The sequence below is a fragment of the Alligator mississippiensis genome, chromosome 5 (assembly GCF_030867095.1).
Source record: "Alligator mississippiensis isolate rAllMis1 chromosome 5, rAllMis1, whole genome shotgun sequence".
NCBI lineage: Eukaryota > Metazoa > Chordata > Crocodylia > Alligatoridae > Alligator > Alligator mississippiensis.
The window spans coordinates 99,122,520-99,141,256 of NC_081828.1; the positions used below are offsets into that span (position 1 = coordinate 99,122,520).

The 18,737-nt window shown below is 43.3% G+C and overlaps 1 protein-coding gene across 6 annotated transcripts in view; it reads left to right on the plus strand.

The window, feature by feature from the left end:
• Positions 1–6,350, plus strand: part of OTULIN (OTU deubiquitinase with linear linkage specificity) — a 47,774-nt gene extending 41,424 nt beyond the window's left edge. For all 6 annotated transcript variants that reach the window (XM_059728612.1, XM_059728611.1, XM_019483912.2 and 3 more), the window contains one exon: positions 4,655–6,350. In XM_059728612.1, the coding sequence (XP_059584595.1) occupies positions 4,655–4,849 (195 nt within the window). In that variant the 3' untranslated portion in view covers positions 4,850–6,350. The remainder of the gene's footprint in view (positions 1–4,654) is intronic.
• Positions 6,351–18,737: the final 12,387 nt, after the last annotated feature.

Sequence of the window (18,737 nt, forward strand, 5' to 3'; positions counted from 1 at the left end):
GACTTGGCTGGAGCCGAACGACTCCAGGGGGAGCCCTGCATGATGGAGCCAGCAGCCTGTTCCCGTTCCTGGCCACCACATGTGTTACTAGATATGCCCGTTACTTTGGGGTGTTCTCACTTATTAGGGGTACGTTTCTAAGGTCTTTGTAATTCTATCAATGTGCTGCTTGTGTTACTTGTGTTTCTATACAGAGCTGTATCTCTCCCTTCTGCAAGCCCTCACCCCCAATGGAGCTATCTTGCAGGACTCGGTTTCAGTGGGGCTGGGTACCTCCAGCCCCCAAATCACACATGCGCGCACACGCACACACGCACACACACACGCACGCGCGCGCGCACACACCCACCCCTGACCTGGCTGGGTTGATCAGCATGTACAGACTGACACCCTCATGCTACAAATCAGTTTGTTAAGGTAACAATAAAATTAAGTCAGACACGAGCACACAAGTGAACAGAATACCTCTGAATCCAGCTGGGTGTCCAGCTGACACCCTCTTGGGCCAGTATTCAGTTCATTAGGGCACGTCTGAGCCAAACTGGGTCAGTCAGCCTGTACAACCTGATCCCCTTATGTGTTTCAAGCTCAGCACGTCCCAATCTTTTGCCCTAACTGTCCTAGTGGTAGCCTCTTGATGAGTGGACCCCACAGTATTTCTGGGCTTTACAAGTATCTTTGGCTTAGGTAAAAGAAGCGTTGCTGCAGAGCAAATGGGAAAGGGAAGTAGAGAAGGAAAAATGCACCTGGTTACCACCAGTTTGACTATAAAAGTTTTTTATTGCTAAGTATATGAAATTTATAATGGTACTAGTAGTAATAGACAGGCAAGGAAAAACAAACAAAATAATTACAATATTACCCTGGTTTAATTGTGTATTTGGGGAAACCTAGCTCAAGCTTAACTAATACAATTTAGGTTCAGAAAGCTACGCCTAGAGAGAGAGAGAGGGAGAAAGACAGAGAGAGCGAGAGCTGGGCTCTCACCATTCCAAGGCACTCGGGTGATTTGCTGACAAGCAAAGTTTCCACCACGATTGTTGAAGGGAGACTATCTGTTTCTGTCAGCTTCTCGAGAACAACAGTGGATGGTGTCAGAGAGATTTCTCTCTCTTGAAGCACACTGTTTGCTGCTTTACAGCTTTCTTATACCATTAGTCTAGTATCTTCAAAACATTCTTTTAATTGTGTAAATCGAGAGGGTCCCAAGCCATAGTTGACAGGGAAAATCCTGTTATGTAAACAGTTTGAATTTAAATGAATTACCTTTTTAAGTGACAAGGGGTTATCTGGTTTGGAACATCTCAAGAAACTGATTAACAACCAGGACAAACATCAAGTTTTATGGAGTAACTAGATATCTAGGAGCCAGCTTGAAATTATTATGAATATAGAAGATATACTGGAAGGGATACCACATTGTTTCTTCTCAGATAGCTTAGCTGTGCTTGCACTGTTAAGTTGGCATCAGTGCTTTGTATTTTACCTGTTGTGAATAAGCCTCAGCTTAGCATGACTTTCAGATTTTTCTGTAGTCTTTTAACAGACTTAAGGGGATTACTTGGAGTGTTCATAAACTTTGTGGGGAGGACTTCCACCAGTCATCCCAGGAAAAGTATGACAGCATTTGTGGTTCAGGCTCCAATGGGCTGGATGCTGTGAAGAACCCTTTACCATTGTTCAAATGTTGCTGACTTGGTCTCTTTGCCTCAGCATTCCCTAACCTGGCAACTGAGTTTTAGTCAATCAAGTTTAAATAGGCCTCCCATAGTGGGACTGGGGAATATACAGCCTGAGATGCCTATTAAACTTTTCTTCTGCTTAATTCTGGGTAGATGAGGTGTGTGTGTGGGCAGGGGGGAATAGAAAAAGTCCTTTGCAAGTCCAGCAAGCTGGGTGCCAGGGCTCCCTCAGGAAGACAGAGCTGACAGGTAACACATGTAGCTCCCAGGATTTAGCTGGGTGTGGCAGGGAGCCCTGTGCGATGGAGCACGGCTGGCTTATCCCTGCTCCCTGCAACCCTAGCCAAGTCATGGGATCTGCATCTGGTGGCAGGAAGCAGGGCCAGGCTTCTAGCTCCATCACATGGGGCTCGCTCCAGCAGTGCATGGCTCTGGCCAAGTCCCAGGAGCTGCCCATGAGTCACAGAGAACACTGTGCCTGGCCCTGCACCCTAGTACCATGTGTACCTCCTGGGACTTGGTCAGAGCTGTCTGCTGCTGGGAGGCTCTGCCTGCCGCAGGCCATGAGCATCCTGGAGGCTTGCCACCTGCTGGTGCTGCGGCTGGCGGCTGGGGCTGTGTGCCATTAGGGGGCCCCTATACATACCCTGCCATACCCCCCCATGCACACCCACACACACCCCCACACATACCCTCACACACCCCACACACCCCACGCTCCCCCACAGAAACACAGTACACAAGAGTAAGACTGTGTTTTGAGCTATTATGCAGTCTCCTCTATATACTCTGCAAACACACACAAATGAGGACAAAAATATATTTTTAACCAAAATTAAAATATGTTACAGTAGATGTTTGATTTTTAGTATGTGATTTGATTTTTTTTCCAGTTCCGAGATGTCACACTCCCCTCCCAAAAAGAGTACTTCCAGTTGCAAAGGTTGGGTTAAGGGCAGAACTTGTGGTCCCAAGGCGGCAGCCAGGGGGCAGGGCATGTCAAGCAGTAGAAGTACCCTTGTGCCCCTCAACAGCTCACCAGAACTCGTTAAGTGTTCCTCCAGCCGAAATATTTGCCCGCCGCATGGTTACAGGAAAGAAGTCTTAAATGCAGCACCTAACTTTACACTTGTTAACTGGTAACATCAAAGGGCCAGGTCCTGGCCCCGTTTGACTTCTGTGATTAAATTTTTGTGGGCCTATATGATAGCAGAACTCAGCACTGCAGATTTATTAGTTGACTTAAGATGGCACTCAACTGTTGCATAATTTGATTTAGTGACTTTTCTCTTGGGGCAAAATGTTGTTACCCTTTTATACCTAGTAGTACTTTACCTATTAGCTTATTCTATTGATGTAAGACTGTTCTTAAAGTAAATTACTAGCAAAAGCAGGGCATGCCCAGTCCTGTGAGAATGCATAAGGCAAATGTGAGAGGGAAGGGAAACTTCCTTGTTTTCCTCGCATTCAAGCATGCAACAGGCTGGTGCTGCTGCTCGTGTTGATTGCTACAAAATGGAGAGGAAGAGTCATGGCCCTGCCCTGCATTGGACATGTGTGCTACCATTATCCTTGTTCCAGCTGGGAGAATTATTTCGGGTGTGGATTTGAGTGGATGCCTGCCTGACTGTGCAATAACATAGCCCCACTTGCATCTGTTCTCCATTGCTTGCCCTCCAGAGCAGTTACGGAGCAATGTAACTGTATGCTGTTACTGCTGAAGCTGAAGATTTCTGCATTAAAGTATGGTAGAGCTGTAGAAGAGATGTTTATGTAGTAATGTCTTTGTGTTAAAGATACTGAGAACGTTCATGAGTATATAGACTTTTTTAAAGCATTTTTAGTTCATAAGGGGATTTTCCCTCTTTTGCCATGTGGAATTATACGTTGAAGCCACGAAAACTTTAAACTATTGGACTAGGGATAGAAGTTAGATGTAAACCGGTTTAAATGATCAGAAATCAATTCAGATCTGTAACACAGCAGAAGTTTAGTTCTCATAAACTACTTTCAAAATGGCTGAAATCAATTTAAGATAAACCTGGATGGATGTAGTATCAGACTTAAGTGATTTAAGTTAAGTTGGTTTATTGAATGTCTGTTTCAGATCCTCTCCAGAATCAAGTCAAGTTGCAGTCCTGCAGCATCCCAGGGAGCTTTGCATCTGCCCCCAAACCCTCCCACACAGGGTAGGCAGACTAGCTTTTGTCCAAGCTGTCTGCTCCAGCCAAGCAGGGAGATGTGCTCTAGTGCCCTCCAGTTTCTGGCCTGAGCCATATATGGGTGTATTTCTGGAATCAAAAGTGAATGTCTGTTCACTTGCATATCGGTTCAATCTATGAAGCTTAGACTAACCTGTGAAGATTGAATTGTTTCAGCCTTGGTCTTTTTGACTGTTTATACTTAGCCTTGGAGCACATGTAGTGGTCCTTACCAGCACATGTTTACATTTATGCAGTTGAAGAGGCAGGCAGGTGTAATGAAGTAAATGAGTATTACATATCTGATAGCTTCTATACAAAAAATGTGTAGGTCTAGAACTTTCTATCTTATGTCCAGAATTAGGCACATAATTAAGTATATTTATTTCAAGGGCTCTAGGCATCCATGTCATTAGAAATGAAGTGACTTGATTTTCAGATATTTGAATGCCTTAAACACTCAGGGTTCAAACTTTTTGGCCATAATGTATAATGAGCAGACTGAGTCAATTACCTGTGTACTGAGTCAATTACCTGAGCACTAAGAATTGCTTTTTGACAGGATGGGGCTTCATTGTACTTTCCTGTGCAAGGGAGGCCTAAATCGTAACATCTCTCTATCTCTCTGTCCTTTATTCTTCATTGAAGTATCCTTAGTGTTGCTGTCTTTCTGCTGAATTTGATACAAAATAATATTTTTATGTGCAACGATAAAATTCAGTTGGTGCTATATATTTCATCCTAACTGATTTATTTTTTTTTTAAACCTAGGTGGAAATGTTTCTTCTTGCATATGCTCTGCGACATACCATCAAAGTTTATAGACTATATAAATACAGCACTGATGAATTCATCACACATTATCCCAATGACCCAGAGGAAGACTGGCCTGTAGTGACTCTTATAACCGAAGATGACAGACATTATAATATTCCAGTTGGAATGTGTGAGGAGACTGCCGTGTAAACATATTATTTTGGCAGGCTGGCAAATTTTGGATGATCAGATTTCCAGTACTATTTAAAAAAAAAAAAAAAAAAATGGTGGGCGGGCCATGATGAGGTTTATGTGATTAAATCTTCAGTACTTTGTTTCTTGAGTTGCAGAGGTTTGAACTGAAATGCCAGATAGGAGCTCCCTGAAAGTGAGGAGTAGGAAATTGTACAAGCTTTTATTCTTGTGTGTAAAAGAATTTGAATGGAGCTCTTTGGAACAGATCTCTGAAAGGGATTGTATTTATAAAAATGCAGAACTTGCTAGGTAACTTCCTTAAAGAAGGTTTGTTTGGCTCAGTGGTGAGAGGGCCCTCAGCATGAAAGCTTAGCTCAAAAATTACTATAGCAATGATTAAATGAAATTGCTGTTTCATGGACAGTGAATTTTAATACTGCTCTTACAGGTTGTTTAGAAGTAATTTGTATGAATGGTAGAAATTTGGTGATGGTATACGTGCCATTTATCTTACATTAGTAAGGAGGTGTTTATTTAAAATAAACATTCAGGGCTGTTCTTTGATGGCTGTCTATTTCTAGAAGCTAGGGATCTGGTATGCTGGAAATTAATTTGGCGGGGCGGAGGTTTTCTTCCCAAAGGGAGCATGGCAAACGGATTTAGTAATTACGAGGGTACAGAGCAGTTTTCCCCTAGGTCATCTCTATGAGTCCTACTGAGCTCAGTGTTTTCTGAAAGTCATTAACACTTCCAGTCGTATTTTGAAATATGATAGCATCAGTCTATTTCTCTTCGAGTATCTGTCCATATCACAAATGTTCGTAACATAGTTGGCATCCTTATTTTAAGCCTCTGTGAAGAAGTAAAGGATATGAATGAACAGTGATAGCACTAGACACTGGGGTAAATTTGAAGCCAGTGCATATACGATGTTACTTCTGCTACACTTTTGTCTGAAGTTTTTCTTGCATGGGACATAGTGCTTTTGATCAGTCACCTTTCACAAGCATTAAATTTACTGTTTAAAAAATGAATGGGAGGAGGAATGCTGTGCTCTGCAGTCATGTCATAATTGAAAGGTTTTCTGTCTTCACCCTGTGAATTAGTTTAAAACTGAAATAAGGCTTCTAGTTTCTTTCAGAACAGGAGATATGTAGAGTTTTAATGGAATGAAAATCAGACATTGTGATATAAGCGCCTCTGCCCCTTCTGAATGGTTGGTTTTCTTAACAGGGTTGCGTAAAGAAGAATTTTTTTTTAAAGAAGTCTTGACATCAGTGCTGTAACGAGTTCTGTGCTGTTCTGCTTCAAATTAGATTAGTCTTTAAACTTGCCCTTTTGAGAGTATTTACTACACCAATCAGTAAATACTGGCCTCACCATCATGTGCACTGTAAGCCTATGATATATCATTTTGTTACCTCTATCCTTTTTTAAATAATTAGCATGGTGCTTTGTGTCAAAATGGTTCCTAGAAACCACATGGAAATAATAAATTAAAAATGCTGTATCTTGATATTTTATTTCCTAGCTCAGTCATTTCTTTTATTTCCTAGCTCAGTCATTTCTTAGCACATGTCTTGGTCTGATCTCTCAAATTTTATTTTGAAGTCTTAATGTTGAAATGCTGAACAAGAACATAATCTATGTAACGAAAAATGTATTGAGATCAAACATTGTGTGTGATTGGCATTTCTATTAATTTGCTGGTCACATTTGAGTAGCCAAGAACTTCTGTCAGTAGCTGATAGTAAAGCAAAAGGAGAGAAAAAACTTTCAAATTACAATCCTACATGTATTCTTGCACTTTACTGGGCCATACAGTGGTAACTTAAATCATAAATCATGCTCTCTCTTTTTAGGTTTTTAAAAATGGTTATTGTATTTGACTGAGATGTGAGCATAAAGAAAACACTTTTAAAGAATTCTTTGCATTTGAAAGCTTGTCTAACTTTATCCCAACTATACAGTTGGTCCAGTAAATGGTATCACTCCCCCACAAATCCTGTTTTTTTTTTTTTATATCATGCATTCAGCATTCTACAGTCCTCAGGCATACTTAGGACCCTGTTTTCAGGCCTTGACTTATGCAAGCAGTTCCATGGTATGTGCACACAGAGCAAGGAAATGCTGTGCAGAGAGATTTCATGTGCACGTGAACTAATAAGCTCTCTTGGTAAGTCTCACTAACGTAGCTATGTTCCTTCTGGTTCTGGTTAACGTTCATACTAAAATAAAAATGAAGTGTGAAGAAAAATAAGTTTCTGTGGTGCTGCTTTTGACCATATAGCTGTACCCCTGATGGTTCTGGAGATATGCATTGAAGCTTGGGTGAAGGATTGAGCCCAATGATATTTTATCATTTACAAGTATAGAATATAGTGAAACCTGGAAATATGGTAACACCTGGAATCTTCCTGTATAAAAGTCAGTGACAAAACTCCCATTGACATCAGTGGGAGCAGGCTTTGACTCTTGAATGCCTTCTGAGAAATCACCTTGTGTATTTTTCTTGTCAAAGCACAGTGCAACCTCATTATAACAAACTCTAGTGGTGCTGGAGAAAAGTGCCTTAAAAATGGTGTTTGCCTAAATGTACTTAATTGGATGCATCATCATAATGAGAATGTCGGTTCCTACTATTGGTCTGGCTAAAAATGGGATTTGTTATAAATAAGGCTTGTTTTATAACAAGGTTGTACTGTATTTTAATGCAAACAAATGAATTTTCACCTACTTTTGTATATATTAAAACTAACTTTGTATTTCAAATATAAAAGCTTTCAAAACAGTGCAAATGCCTTGAATTTATTTAATGTCTCAGAATTGACAGTTAGTTGTTTGCAGACCGTTTTTTTTTCTATACTTAGCCAAAATAGCCTATAGTAATGGAGCTCAAACTCAGGGCCCATGGGCTGAATGCAGGCCATGGGGTTGTGTCATTCAGCCTGTGAGGCTCCTCATGCATCCAGAAATTTGGTGGCGAGGGGAAGCAGTGGCAGATTTGACTGGCTTGTTTTTCCAGAGCCATGGCACTTAACACTGCCACCGCTTCCCTGCTGCCAAATTTCCAGACCCACAAGGAGCCCTGCAGGCTGGAAAATGACTCTGCACCAAAATGCACTGGCCTGCAGGATCAGAGATTTGAGCACCACAGGCCTACAACGTCATGGGCTAAACTTCAGTCAACAAAATAAATGAAATGTGTAACAGTGGGAGGAAGAAGAAGGGGGAGGAGTCTTGTCCAGCTGCTTTTCCTAATGGATATTCTTTGGTGGAAGTTACCCATAGGGGCAACAGCTATTCTGAGCAAAGATTGCAAGGTTAGGCCCTAATGATGGTAACTGGTAAAATGGCGAGACCTGAAGCATGCTGGAAAAGGTTGGTAAAATCTGTAGTTGGTTATCTCTCTGCTCACCTAGGTATTTCATTGGTTTCCATTACAGTAATATCTGAGCACGTAGTAAGGAAGCAGAGATGAGAATATTAATTTTGAATTATGCAGTCCACTACTCTTTGTAGCGTTACCACATACTATTTATACTATTTGTCTCCCTTTCCTCCTTATATCCTCTTATTTTATTTTATTTTTTGTATTATGTGAAATTTTTTTGATTACAAGCTTTTCAGTGGATGGACCGTCACATTCCATTTTTTATTGACACATCCAGGACACTGTGAATGTTTTAAAATATACAACTACTGATGTATTCTACTCCCATTTATTTTCTGTTAAAATATGCATTACTTTCAGTAATACTTCTAAATGCTTCTTGAAATCAATACAGTCTTTTTTTTTTTTTTGATTCAGTATTACATTCTATTCAAACTGTCTTTCTATGACTACTAACTAAAAGAAATGTCATAGAAGCATTTCATAAAAGAAGAAAAAAAATCTGGATCATGTGTCAGTTGCAGAGTACTATTTAGAATCTCTCAGTACTAATTGCTAGCTTTACAGGCTTTATAACTTCACTTTTAGAGATTCATGTCTGCAATGAAAAAGTATTCTACTAAGTATTCTACTAAGTATTCATCCCTAGTCATGTTACAAAGGCTAAAAATACTTCTACCTCCAAACATGCTTTTTGGACGTACCCTTTTTGTGATGGCAGAGTAAACGTCATAGGAGTTCATTGATTTCGTAGACATTAGGGCTGGAAGGGACCTTGAAAGATTGAGTCCAGGCCCCTCCCGAGGGGCAGGAAGTCAGCTGGGATCATAGGATCCCAGCAAGATAAGCATCCAAATTTCTCTTGAAGGTGTTCAATGTAGGTGCTTGAACCACCTCTGATGGCAGGCTATTTCAGACCTTGGGGGCTCGGACAGTAAAGAAATTCTTCCTTTTGTCCAGCCTGAAATGGTCTTGCAGTAGTTTATAACCGTTCGACCTCGTCATCCCTTGGGGCGCTCTGGTGAACAAACGTTCCCCCAGATACTGGTGGTCACTTCTGATAAGCTTATACGTGGCCATCTGATCACCCCTGAGCCTGCGCTTTTCCAGGCTAAAGACCCCATAACTCTCAGTCTGTCATGACCGCTGATCATGCGCGTGGCTCTTCTCTGGACTCTCTCAAGCTTCTCCACATCCTTTTTGAATTGTGGAGCCCAAAACTGGACGCAGTACTTGAGCTGCGGCCTCAACAAGGCTGAGTACAAGGGGAGAATGACGTCCCGGGATTTGCTTGAGAAGCATCTATGGATGCAAGCCAGCGTTTTGGTCGCTTTACTAGCTGCAGCATCGCATTGAAGGCTCATGTTCATCTTGTAGTCAACGATGACCCCCAAGTCTCTTTCTTCCATCGTGCTAGCGAGCGTAGCACTGCCGAGCCTACAAGGATGCTGCAGGTTTTTCCTCTCAAGGTGGAGAACCTTGCATTTTTTCAGTGTTAAACACTATCAGGTTCTCATCTGCCCATTTCATGAGCCTGTCAAGATCTGCCTGGATCACCCTCCTATCCTCAGGTGTGAATGCTTTACCCCAGAGTTTGGTGTAGTCGGCAAACTTGGCCAGCCCGCTTCTGACACCAATGTCTACATCATTGATGAAGATGTTAAAAAGTATAGGCCCTGGGACATAGCCTTGAGGGACCCCACTGGTCACCGCACAGCACAACGATTGACTTCCGTCACCCACCACCCTCTGGGTCCTACCGCGGAGCCAATTCTCCAGCCAGTGGATCATGGTGAGGTTGAGGCCGCAGTTAGCCAGTTTTGCCAAGAGGTGATCATGGGATACCAGATTGAAGGCTTTTTTGAAGTCAAGATATACGACATCAATCTCTTCCCCCTTGTCCAGGTGATAGGTCACCTGGTTGTAAAAGGAAATGAGATTGGTCAAGCAAGACCTACCCACAACAAACCCCTGCTGGCTATCCTTGAGGATGTTGGTGTCAGCCAGTCCATTAAGAATGGCTTCTTTAATGAACATTTCTTAGACCTTCCCTGGGATAGAGGTCAGGCTGATGGACCTGTAGTTTGCCATATCCATTTCCTCCCTTTCTTGAAGATAGGCACCACATTGGCCTTCTTCCAGTCTTTGGGCACTACACCAGAGCGCCAGGAGTTCTCAAAGATCCGTGCTAGGGGCTGTGCTATGATGCTCGCCAGCTCCTTGAGTACCCTGGGGTGTAGATTGTCATGGCCAGCTGTCTTGAAGGTATCCAGCCTCTCAAGGTGTTCCTTCATGAGGTCAGCATTGATGGAGGGCAGGGGATCTTCCTCACCTGGACCTCCCTGTCCCATAGTGGGCATGGGCATCCCATGGGACTGATGAAAGACTGACGCAAAGTACCCATTTAATAAACTGGCTTTTTCCTGGGCGTCAGTTGTCAGATGTCCCATCTGGTTTAGCAGGGGTCCAACGTTGCCCTTGCTTTTCCTCCAGCTCCCCACATATCTGTTCATCCTGGAGTCAACAATGACTCCAAGATCCCTTTGTGCCACTGTTTTGATAAGTGGTGTGTTCCCCAGCCTATAGGTGTGATGCTGGTTCCTTCTCCCTAGATGCAGTACCCTGCACTTGTCTGTGTTGAATTTCATCCTAGTCTCATCCGCCTACCTCTGTAACCTGTCTAGATCTGGCTGGATTCTGGCCCTCCCTTCCAGAATGCCCACCTTACCCCACATCTTGGTGTCGTCAGTGAATTTGGACAGCGTACTTTGCACACCCACATACAGATCGCTGATAAAGATGTTGAACAATACAGGCCCCAGGACCAAGCCCTGGGGGACTCCACTGCCCATATCCCTCCAGGCTGACCTAGACTTATATCTAGGAAAAGTGTTTTATTAGGGGAAAGGTTGCCTAGCAATCAAATCACCTATTCAGGCTGCTCAACAGGTCTCTGACAAAAGACTGAAAAATTAAAAAGGGCAGGAACTGCTCTGTTTTGGATCTTGGTCATTTTCATAGACTCAGGCTTAAGGAAGTGGCTTCAATCCTATGAAATAGCCCAATGTATAAGGAAGGAATAAGATATTTCAGAATGCATACTTTATCAGGCCATTGCCAGATAACCAAAACTGTCCAGGATTATCAGACTGAAAATCTATACATCTGCTGGGCAAGCAGACAGCCAGTGATGAGCACACAAGAAGAATGTGTATTTTGGTATAGACTATAGATGTTTGCACTACATCTCTTCTGTGACAGGGAGAAGGAAAGAGGACATGTCAGGACCTTAACAACTAGAATCGCAGAACACACAGCCCCAGGGACCAAATTGTCTGAAAGACCTGGCGGCCATATCTATTTCTCCCCTTCTCTGATATGCCACAGTAGCCATGCTAGAGCCATACAACACATGGACTTGTCCCCTTAGCAATACTGTGCTTTTCTTTTCAAGAAGGGTATCCTCAGTTTGGGAGCTTGGCCCATAAACTATAATAAAGCCCAGCCAAGAAACAGCCACAAAAGGGAGCAAGTACTCAGGATGGTTGCTTTTTTAACCTATATCATCATACTCCTGTCAAAAAAGCACCACTTAGCAGTGTAGTGACTCTTTCATTCTAGGCTTTTTGCCAGCCCACCAACTTACATTACATTACCTTACCTGATCACCGAACAAGAAACCAGCAAGTAATTCATCTGCAAAGGGAGAGAAATTAGTCCCTTTCATACGTATAATGTCCAGAAGAAAACAGGAATTTCTGTAGTCCTCTAAATCGTTGAAGCCTCTCTGAGGATTTACATGGTCCAAAATCACTTTCTTATTTCACAAGTTATGGCTCTTCTGTCTCTGAAAACCATAATTTAATGGAAACATGCTTAAGGCTGGTCGTGACTGAAGGACAGTCACTCAGTGTCAGCAAACATTTCTTCATGAAAAACTTAGTCCTTCCCATTTAAGCTCCACCTCTGTTTACTGTTTGTTTCATTAGCATGGAATCACCTATGTATTTCACTTGTCTTTTTGCTATGAGCGCATGTCTAAGATCTTGACCTCACTTTTTCGGTCTCATGGGCAGACTTTGACTAAAGCCTGGAAGCTTCTGGAGGGTTCTTTACCAATCACCATTCACCTTTTTGCATATGTTTATCTCGGATTCTGTTACCATTTATGTGTTGTCTTTCACATTCCAGTCTGTTTTTCAGTCCCCTGTTGTACCATCTCCACATTCCTAAGCCTTCACCTCATTCACAGCACACAGTCTTACAAAGACTTGCTTGAAAATGGTTGACACAGTTAAGATGGTTACTTAGCATAATCAAATTGCTGGCTTAGCATAAGAATTCATAAGCAAAATCTGCTTTATCTTCTAATGATAGCTGGTGGTTTGCATCCTGTTTCTTTCACGCAATGAGCTATATATCTTGGAACACTACTTATATGGTTAGGAAAATGCTTGCCTAAGCGTCTTGCAATGTTACTTTTAATATACCATTCTGCCTTGTGGTTAGTAGCTGTGCTAGGCCACTGGCTATTGCCTTTTTATTCAGCTGCAAATTCAGTGCTCCCCAAGATCCAAATACAGTCATCCTAACACTTTACAGTTAGGGCAGCCAGGCTCTGGAATGGACTCTGAAGGGAGGTGGTCCTCTCTCCTACCTTGGGGATCTTCAAGAGGAGGCTGGACAGATATGGCCCCAGCACTCGTTCCTGCCTGGGGCAGGGGGTCAGACCTAATGATCTGTTTAGGTCCCTTCTGACCCTAAGCACTATGAAACTATGAAGCCAGCCTGTAGTTTAGAAGCTGTTCCATCTCAAGTTAATTGCTTTGTATTGTTAGCCCTATGCCTCTTGGATTTTAGTGGAACATGGAGGTAAAGGATAACAAAGCAAAATAAACCCATATTCGAGTTGGAACCTGCTCTCTAACATAAATACACACTAAGTTTCCAATATCAAGCAGAATTCATAAGCAGATTTCCCAAATCATCAGTGCAGAGCAACTGCTGTCATTTTATTACACAGGGGAACCCAAAGGTGCATTGAGCATGTAGGTCCTCTCCATAACCCCTGTATTGCATGAAATTGGTGCAGCTGCTTCACCTATATTCCAAAATTGGGGAAGGAATAAATATTATTTTAATCTCTCCCACACCCAATCCTGAGTTCTTCTGGACAAAATTTGTGAATTCTGACTTTGCAGAGGAGACAAGGAATTACCACTTAACAAGAAATATCAAACTCCTCCAGAACTTTGCTTTTACTAATTGCCAGCAGATGTCACCGCAGGCAAAAGTGTGAAAGATGGGAAGTTTTAGAACTATTTCTCTGCTACCTTCAGTAATTTGGTATTTGTTTTTTGGGGGAGGCTTAGATGTTGTTTCAAGAGGACCTTCCTCTTCAAGTACATCCTATTTAAGAGACCAGTTAACTTTTTATTTTCCCTTGATAGCCTTAGCAGATACGATGACAATCAGATATGTATATTTAAATAACTTTTTTTTTTTAATTTAGTGATTGTGAAAGATCCTAGTTCAGCAGGCCAAGAAGAATGAATTGGAATTGGTAATATCAGGTTAGCCTTTCTCATGTACGTCTTTCAAGGTGCTGACCTGAACAGCTTCCCTTTCAGATGATGGTATAAAGATATTTACCAAAACAAGTAGTAAAAAGACAGATATGAAGGGGTCTGGAGAAATTCTGGGCAAGGGATAAAAACAAAGCAGAGAAAGAAGACTTGAGAGATGATGCTAGTCTAAGGTATCTTTTTCTTGGGGTAGGAAAAAGGTTCTTTTTGTGTTTTGCCTTTGTTGAATGTCACGTAAGTCCTGTCTCCATCTGTTCTCTCTTGAAAATCTGGCATTCTTTCAAGAATTCTAATCGTCATGGGGTATATATAGCATGATCTGTTCTTGAAGGCAGGTGGAGGGGGATGAAACAGAGTCTCACCAAGTAGTTTTAAAGGTAGGACTAGAACTGGCAAACTGGAGGGGACAGTTAACTTTTTTTTTTGCGGGACGGGGGAAGAGTTTGCTTTTTGTCATCAAATACCTATCTGGTCCTGGAGTTGTCTCCCATGTGCAACATAATTATTATTCCCAGGATAAGAGGTGGTGATAACACAAATAATGATGAGAAGAAATTGTACTATAAGGTAAAAAAATGTTTCTGAGGCAGTATCTGTAATTGGGGAAGAGTGGTGGAAAGAACTAATTATCTCTTGATAAATGTATGAAAAAACATCTGTTAACATGGTGATGACTACTGAATGATGAATGAAAAAAAACCTGCTTAATTTATAACTTAATTCTGCACAGTTATATATGGAACCTGAAATGCAACTGGAACAAAATGTGCAAGAGGCAAGGACTTCTTAGGGTGATATCTTTTATTGGACCAGCTATATAATTGGGATAGGTATAGACAAGCTTTTAAATGCAAGACATTGTTCATCATCTCTAATGGAGTTGTGTGTGTATTAGCTAGAGGGTTGCAGATGATGTTATGTTTATTGCACAGGCTTAAAAAGAAAATGTGTAGCCTTGCCCCACCCCTCAGCTCCATTGTTGCTGCCTGCAGGGAGTAGGGCGGGGGGGCTTCTCCCCCAGGCCTGCTTCTCCCCCCACTTCCCTGTGTTAGGCCTGGGCCTGCTTCTCCCCTCTTCCCACTGCCGCCACGTCAGCCTGGGCCTACTCTTCCCTCCTCAGCTGCGCTGGCCTCGCCGCCCCCGCCGTCATGGCAGTACTCAGATGTGCTGCCACCTCCTGTCCCAACACTGTATTCACACTCTGAGTGGTTGTTTGTCAGCCAATCAGAGTGCGAATAAATTGTTATGGACAGACGTATTAAGGCTTTATAATAAATCCATAGCTGCCAGTCATATTACAGGTTTCCCTTGATTTATGCTGTACATGTGTTCCTGGAGAACAGCGCATAAATCGCATTTGCATAAAGCAAACCCACTTTACAATGTAACAAATAAGGATCGGCTCCCATGGTGGTGAGGGAGGGAGTGAGGCTGGGACTAGGGAAGAGGTGGGGGGCGGGGTGCCGCTCCTGGGGCTGCACAAGGCAGCAAAGCAGAGGGAACAAAGCAGCACTCGCCCCAGCCCTGGCTGCAGTGACACCAGGAGCAGCTGGCACCAGCTGCCTGCAGTCGTTGGGCTGCACCATGCTCCGCCTGTCCCCACTCATTTCTGCTCCTGGGCTGCGCCGTACCCTGGTGCAGGCAGGTGGTGTCAGCTGCTCCCAGGGCTGCTGCAGCCGGGGTTGGGGTAAGTGTTGTGCCCGGGGCTCCGCTTGTCCGCACTCACCCCAGGCTGTGCTGGAGCAGCCAACATCAGCTGCCTGCATCACGGCATGGCACAGCCCAGAAGCTGGGGTGAGCCCAGGCATGGTGGGGACAGCCAGAGCACAGTGCAGCCCAGCCGCTGCAGGCAGTGAATTTACCTTGCATATAACGAATTATGGGTCTAAATATGCTCATTGCGTAAGAGCAAATTCGCATGTAAAAAAACCCGCATAAATCACAGCTTATTTTTTTGTGTTCTTCATTAGATAACCTGGTGCTTGTCTTGGATATGTTGAATGTTTCTAGATGTGACTTTAAAAAACTCCACCACAAGTAGTGGTCCATTTCTACCTACTGATGTTCCCACTTGTTTTGAGAGAGTAAATCTATTCTGGTTGAAAAGGGCCCTTTAAAAATGAAACTGTTAACACTTTTTCTTTACATCTACCATTGTACCATTAGATTTTGTTGATTAGTTCTAGTTGTAAAAATACTTCCATTAACTTCAGTAGGAAGGTGTGCCTTCAGAAGAGGCACATGATTAAAAATATTTTGGTGCAGAGCAGGATTAGGCAGTGTTTTTGGTGCTTGCCCTGTGGGGTCAGGCCAACTCTCAGGATCTTAATATTGCGCTGTTAGACAGGAGGGTGTGACAATTGCACATATACAAACACACAAAGCAATTAGGTGCATACACACGCACACTACCAACTCAGGTACATACACATCCCAACTAGCCTAGGCACATGCATACCTATCACCAATTCAAGCACATACAATATACACCCCAAAAGTTAGAAAAAAATCAGTTGTCCATACCCACACACTCAGTACACATACACAGATCACTAATTCGTATATCATGCACACAATGGCATATATATATATATATATATATATATGCGCACGCACCAATTCACACACATACAACCCACCTACACATACACACAAGTAAGTTCCTAACTTGGATGATATGGTATGTATGTGTGTGCTGGGGTACCTGGGATACTTGGGGGAAGGTTAAGGTGAGAGAGAGAGAGAGTTAAATCATAGGGAGTGAAAGTTGCCAGAACCGGGATTAGAACCGGTAGACTAGAGAGAAGCTGGCTGAGGAACTGAAGCTTCAGTTTATTTAAGATCAAGTGGCCCCAGGGTTACACAAGGTCACTGGTACAAGGGAAAAAATCCTGGTGGCAAGGAGGACAGCCAGGAAAGAGAGAGAGACAGAAACCTGGGAGCTTGGGGCTGGAAATAGAGGCAGACAGCTGAGATTGCAGGGGAGGGGGGGGCAGTAAGTGGTGGCAAGGAGGAGACAGCCAGGAAAGAAACTGAGGCAGAAACATGAGAGCTCAGGGGAAAAGGCAGTGGGGATAAGACAGTGGCAAAGAAACGGGGTTTGCAGGCAGAGCGGAGCTCAGGACAGGTGTTAGAGGTGGCTGAGAGCCAGAAGCAGGAGAGGGAGAAATGAGACAGAAGTTAGAGGGGCGAGGAGCAGAGGTTGGAGCAGGGCTGGACTATAGTAAAGCAAACCCAACTCAGGGGTCCAAGGAACAGTTTTATTAAACAGACCACACTACACAGCCCCATGAAGTTATTGGTTCACACACACACGCATACATGCACTCACAATGGTAGCAGGAGAAAGAGACTCAGTGGAAGGGCTGGAGTCCAGGTAGGGAAGAGAAGCAGAGTCCAAGTCCTTGGCTGAAGAGGGGTTGGGGGTGATAGCTACCTATCCAGGCTGGAAAGGGGTCCTTGTCCAGTAGGTGTTGTCCAGAGGGAGGTTGCCGGCAGGGCCTCTGGGTGGATAGGTGGTGTGGCATGGTGCTGGTCCAGATGGAGAGGGTGTCCCAAAGAGTCGGTCTTCACTATCCCTTTTATGGAGCAGACTACCTCTTATCTCCTATGGGGAGGGCCTGTCCAGGCAAGGTCAGTCCTGTTCCACAGGGTTCCAAGTGTTCTTACTGAGCATGTGCAGCCTTGGTACAATGGTGGGTTGCCTAATCTTTTGTTTCTTGAATGCTGAGGGTGGTTCCAAGGGCTCGGTTGTTGGCCCAGGTATTGGTGTTGATGGTTCAGTCATTCAGAGGGAGCTATTTTTAGACCTGCTGTCATTGTCTCTCAAGCATCCCCATTCATTCAGGAACCAAGTTACATAGGAGGGGTAGGTATGAGTCATAGTACACAAGATGGAGGCTTGACATTACAAGATGGAAACTTGACATGACTTATGCTAACTTACATATGTAGGCCTAAAACAGTAATCACACAATATAAAAGTAAAAAAAAATCAACACTAACATAATAATTATCACTTATAAAACAGTGGATATCTATATCAAAATAGCAGGGCACTTATTTGCAAAGAGGGGAGAGAAAAATAAAACTACTGAAAATAAAATGTTAAAGCTTATCCTACATCTTAGCTTACTTATACTTATCTATAGGGAATAGAGAGGAACAGAAAAAGTCAGAAATGGTTGGGGAAGGGGAGGGAATGCATTTTAAAATTAAAAAAAAAAAAGAAAAACGGGGTTTTGCTACATGGCCAGGGTGCTGCAAAAAATGCAATGTCTACCTTGTAAGGTGCCGGTGTGCTGGCATGCCTGAAAAACAAACCTGGGACATGGTACATGGCAGGATGCACCTCATAGTAATATACTTAATAATTATAAATGTTGCTTTTTTCAATAAATACCAGGTTTTCTAAAAATTCTAAACCTAGTGACAATAAATAAAACTTCATATACTACCTTCTGTTCTTGTGTATTCTTTTTTTGTTAAGCATGTTGTGATGAGAGAGAGGAAAAGAAAAAGGTAAAGAAAAAAAAGAAAAGAGAAACAGAGAAGAAAAGAAAGAAGAGAGGAAAAAAAGGAAAAGGAGAAAGATGTGTCCTTTGCCAATGTCTCTCGCCACTACTGGCTGTGGCATGGGCCCACTGGTCCAGGGCAGTGTTCAGTGGAGAGAGGCAGTGACACCTCAGCAGCAGCTGCCAGGTCCAGGGTTCTCAGGCCTCCCTGACAGTCCTGGAGTGGGAGGAGCCCAGGCCCAGGGCTGGGAGGTAGGGCCTGGCCAGGGCTTGGGCAGACAGACACCCCATCACACCCAGGAGCGGGCAGCACAGGGTCTGGGCAGAGAGGCTCAGGCACGGGTTGGGGGGAGGCGTTGCAGGCAGACCGGCTTAGCCTTGGTAAAGCGGCAGCCTGGAGCGAGTGGGGG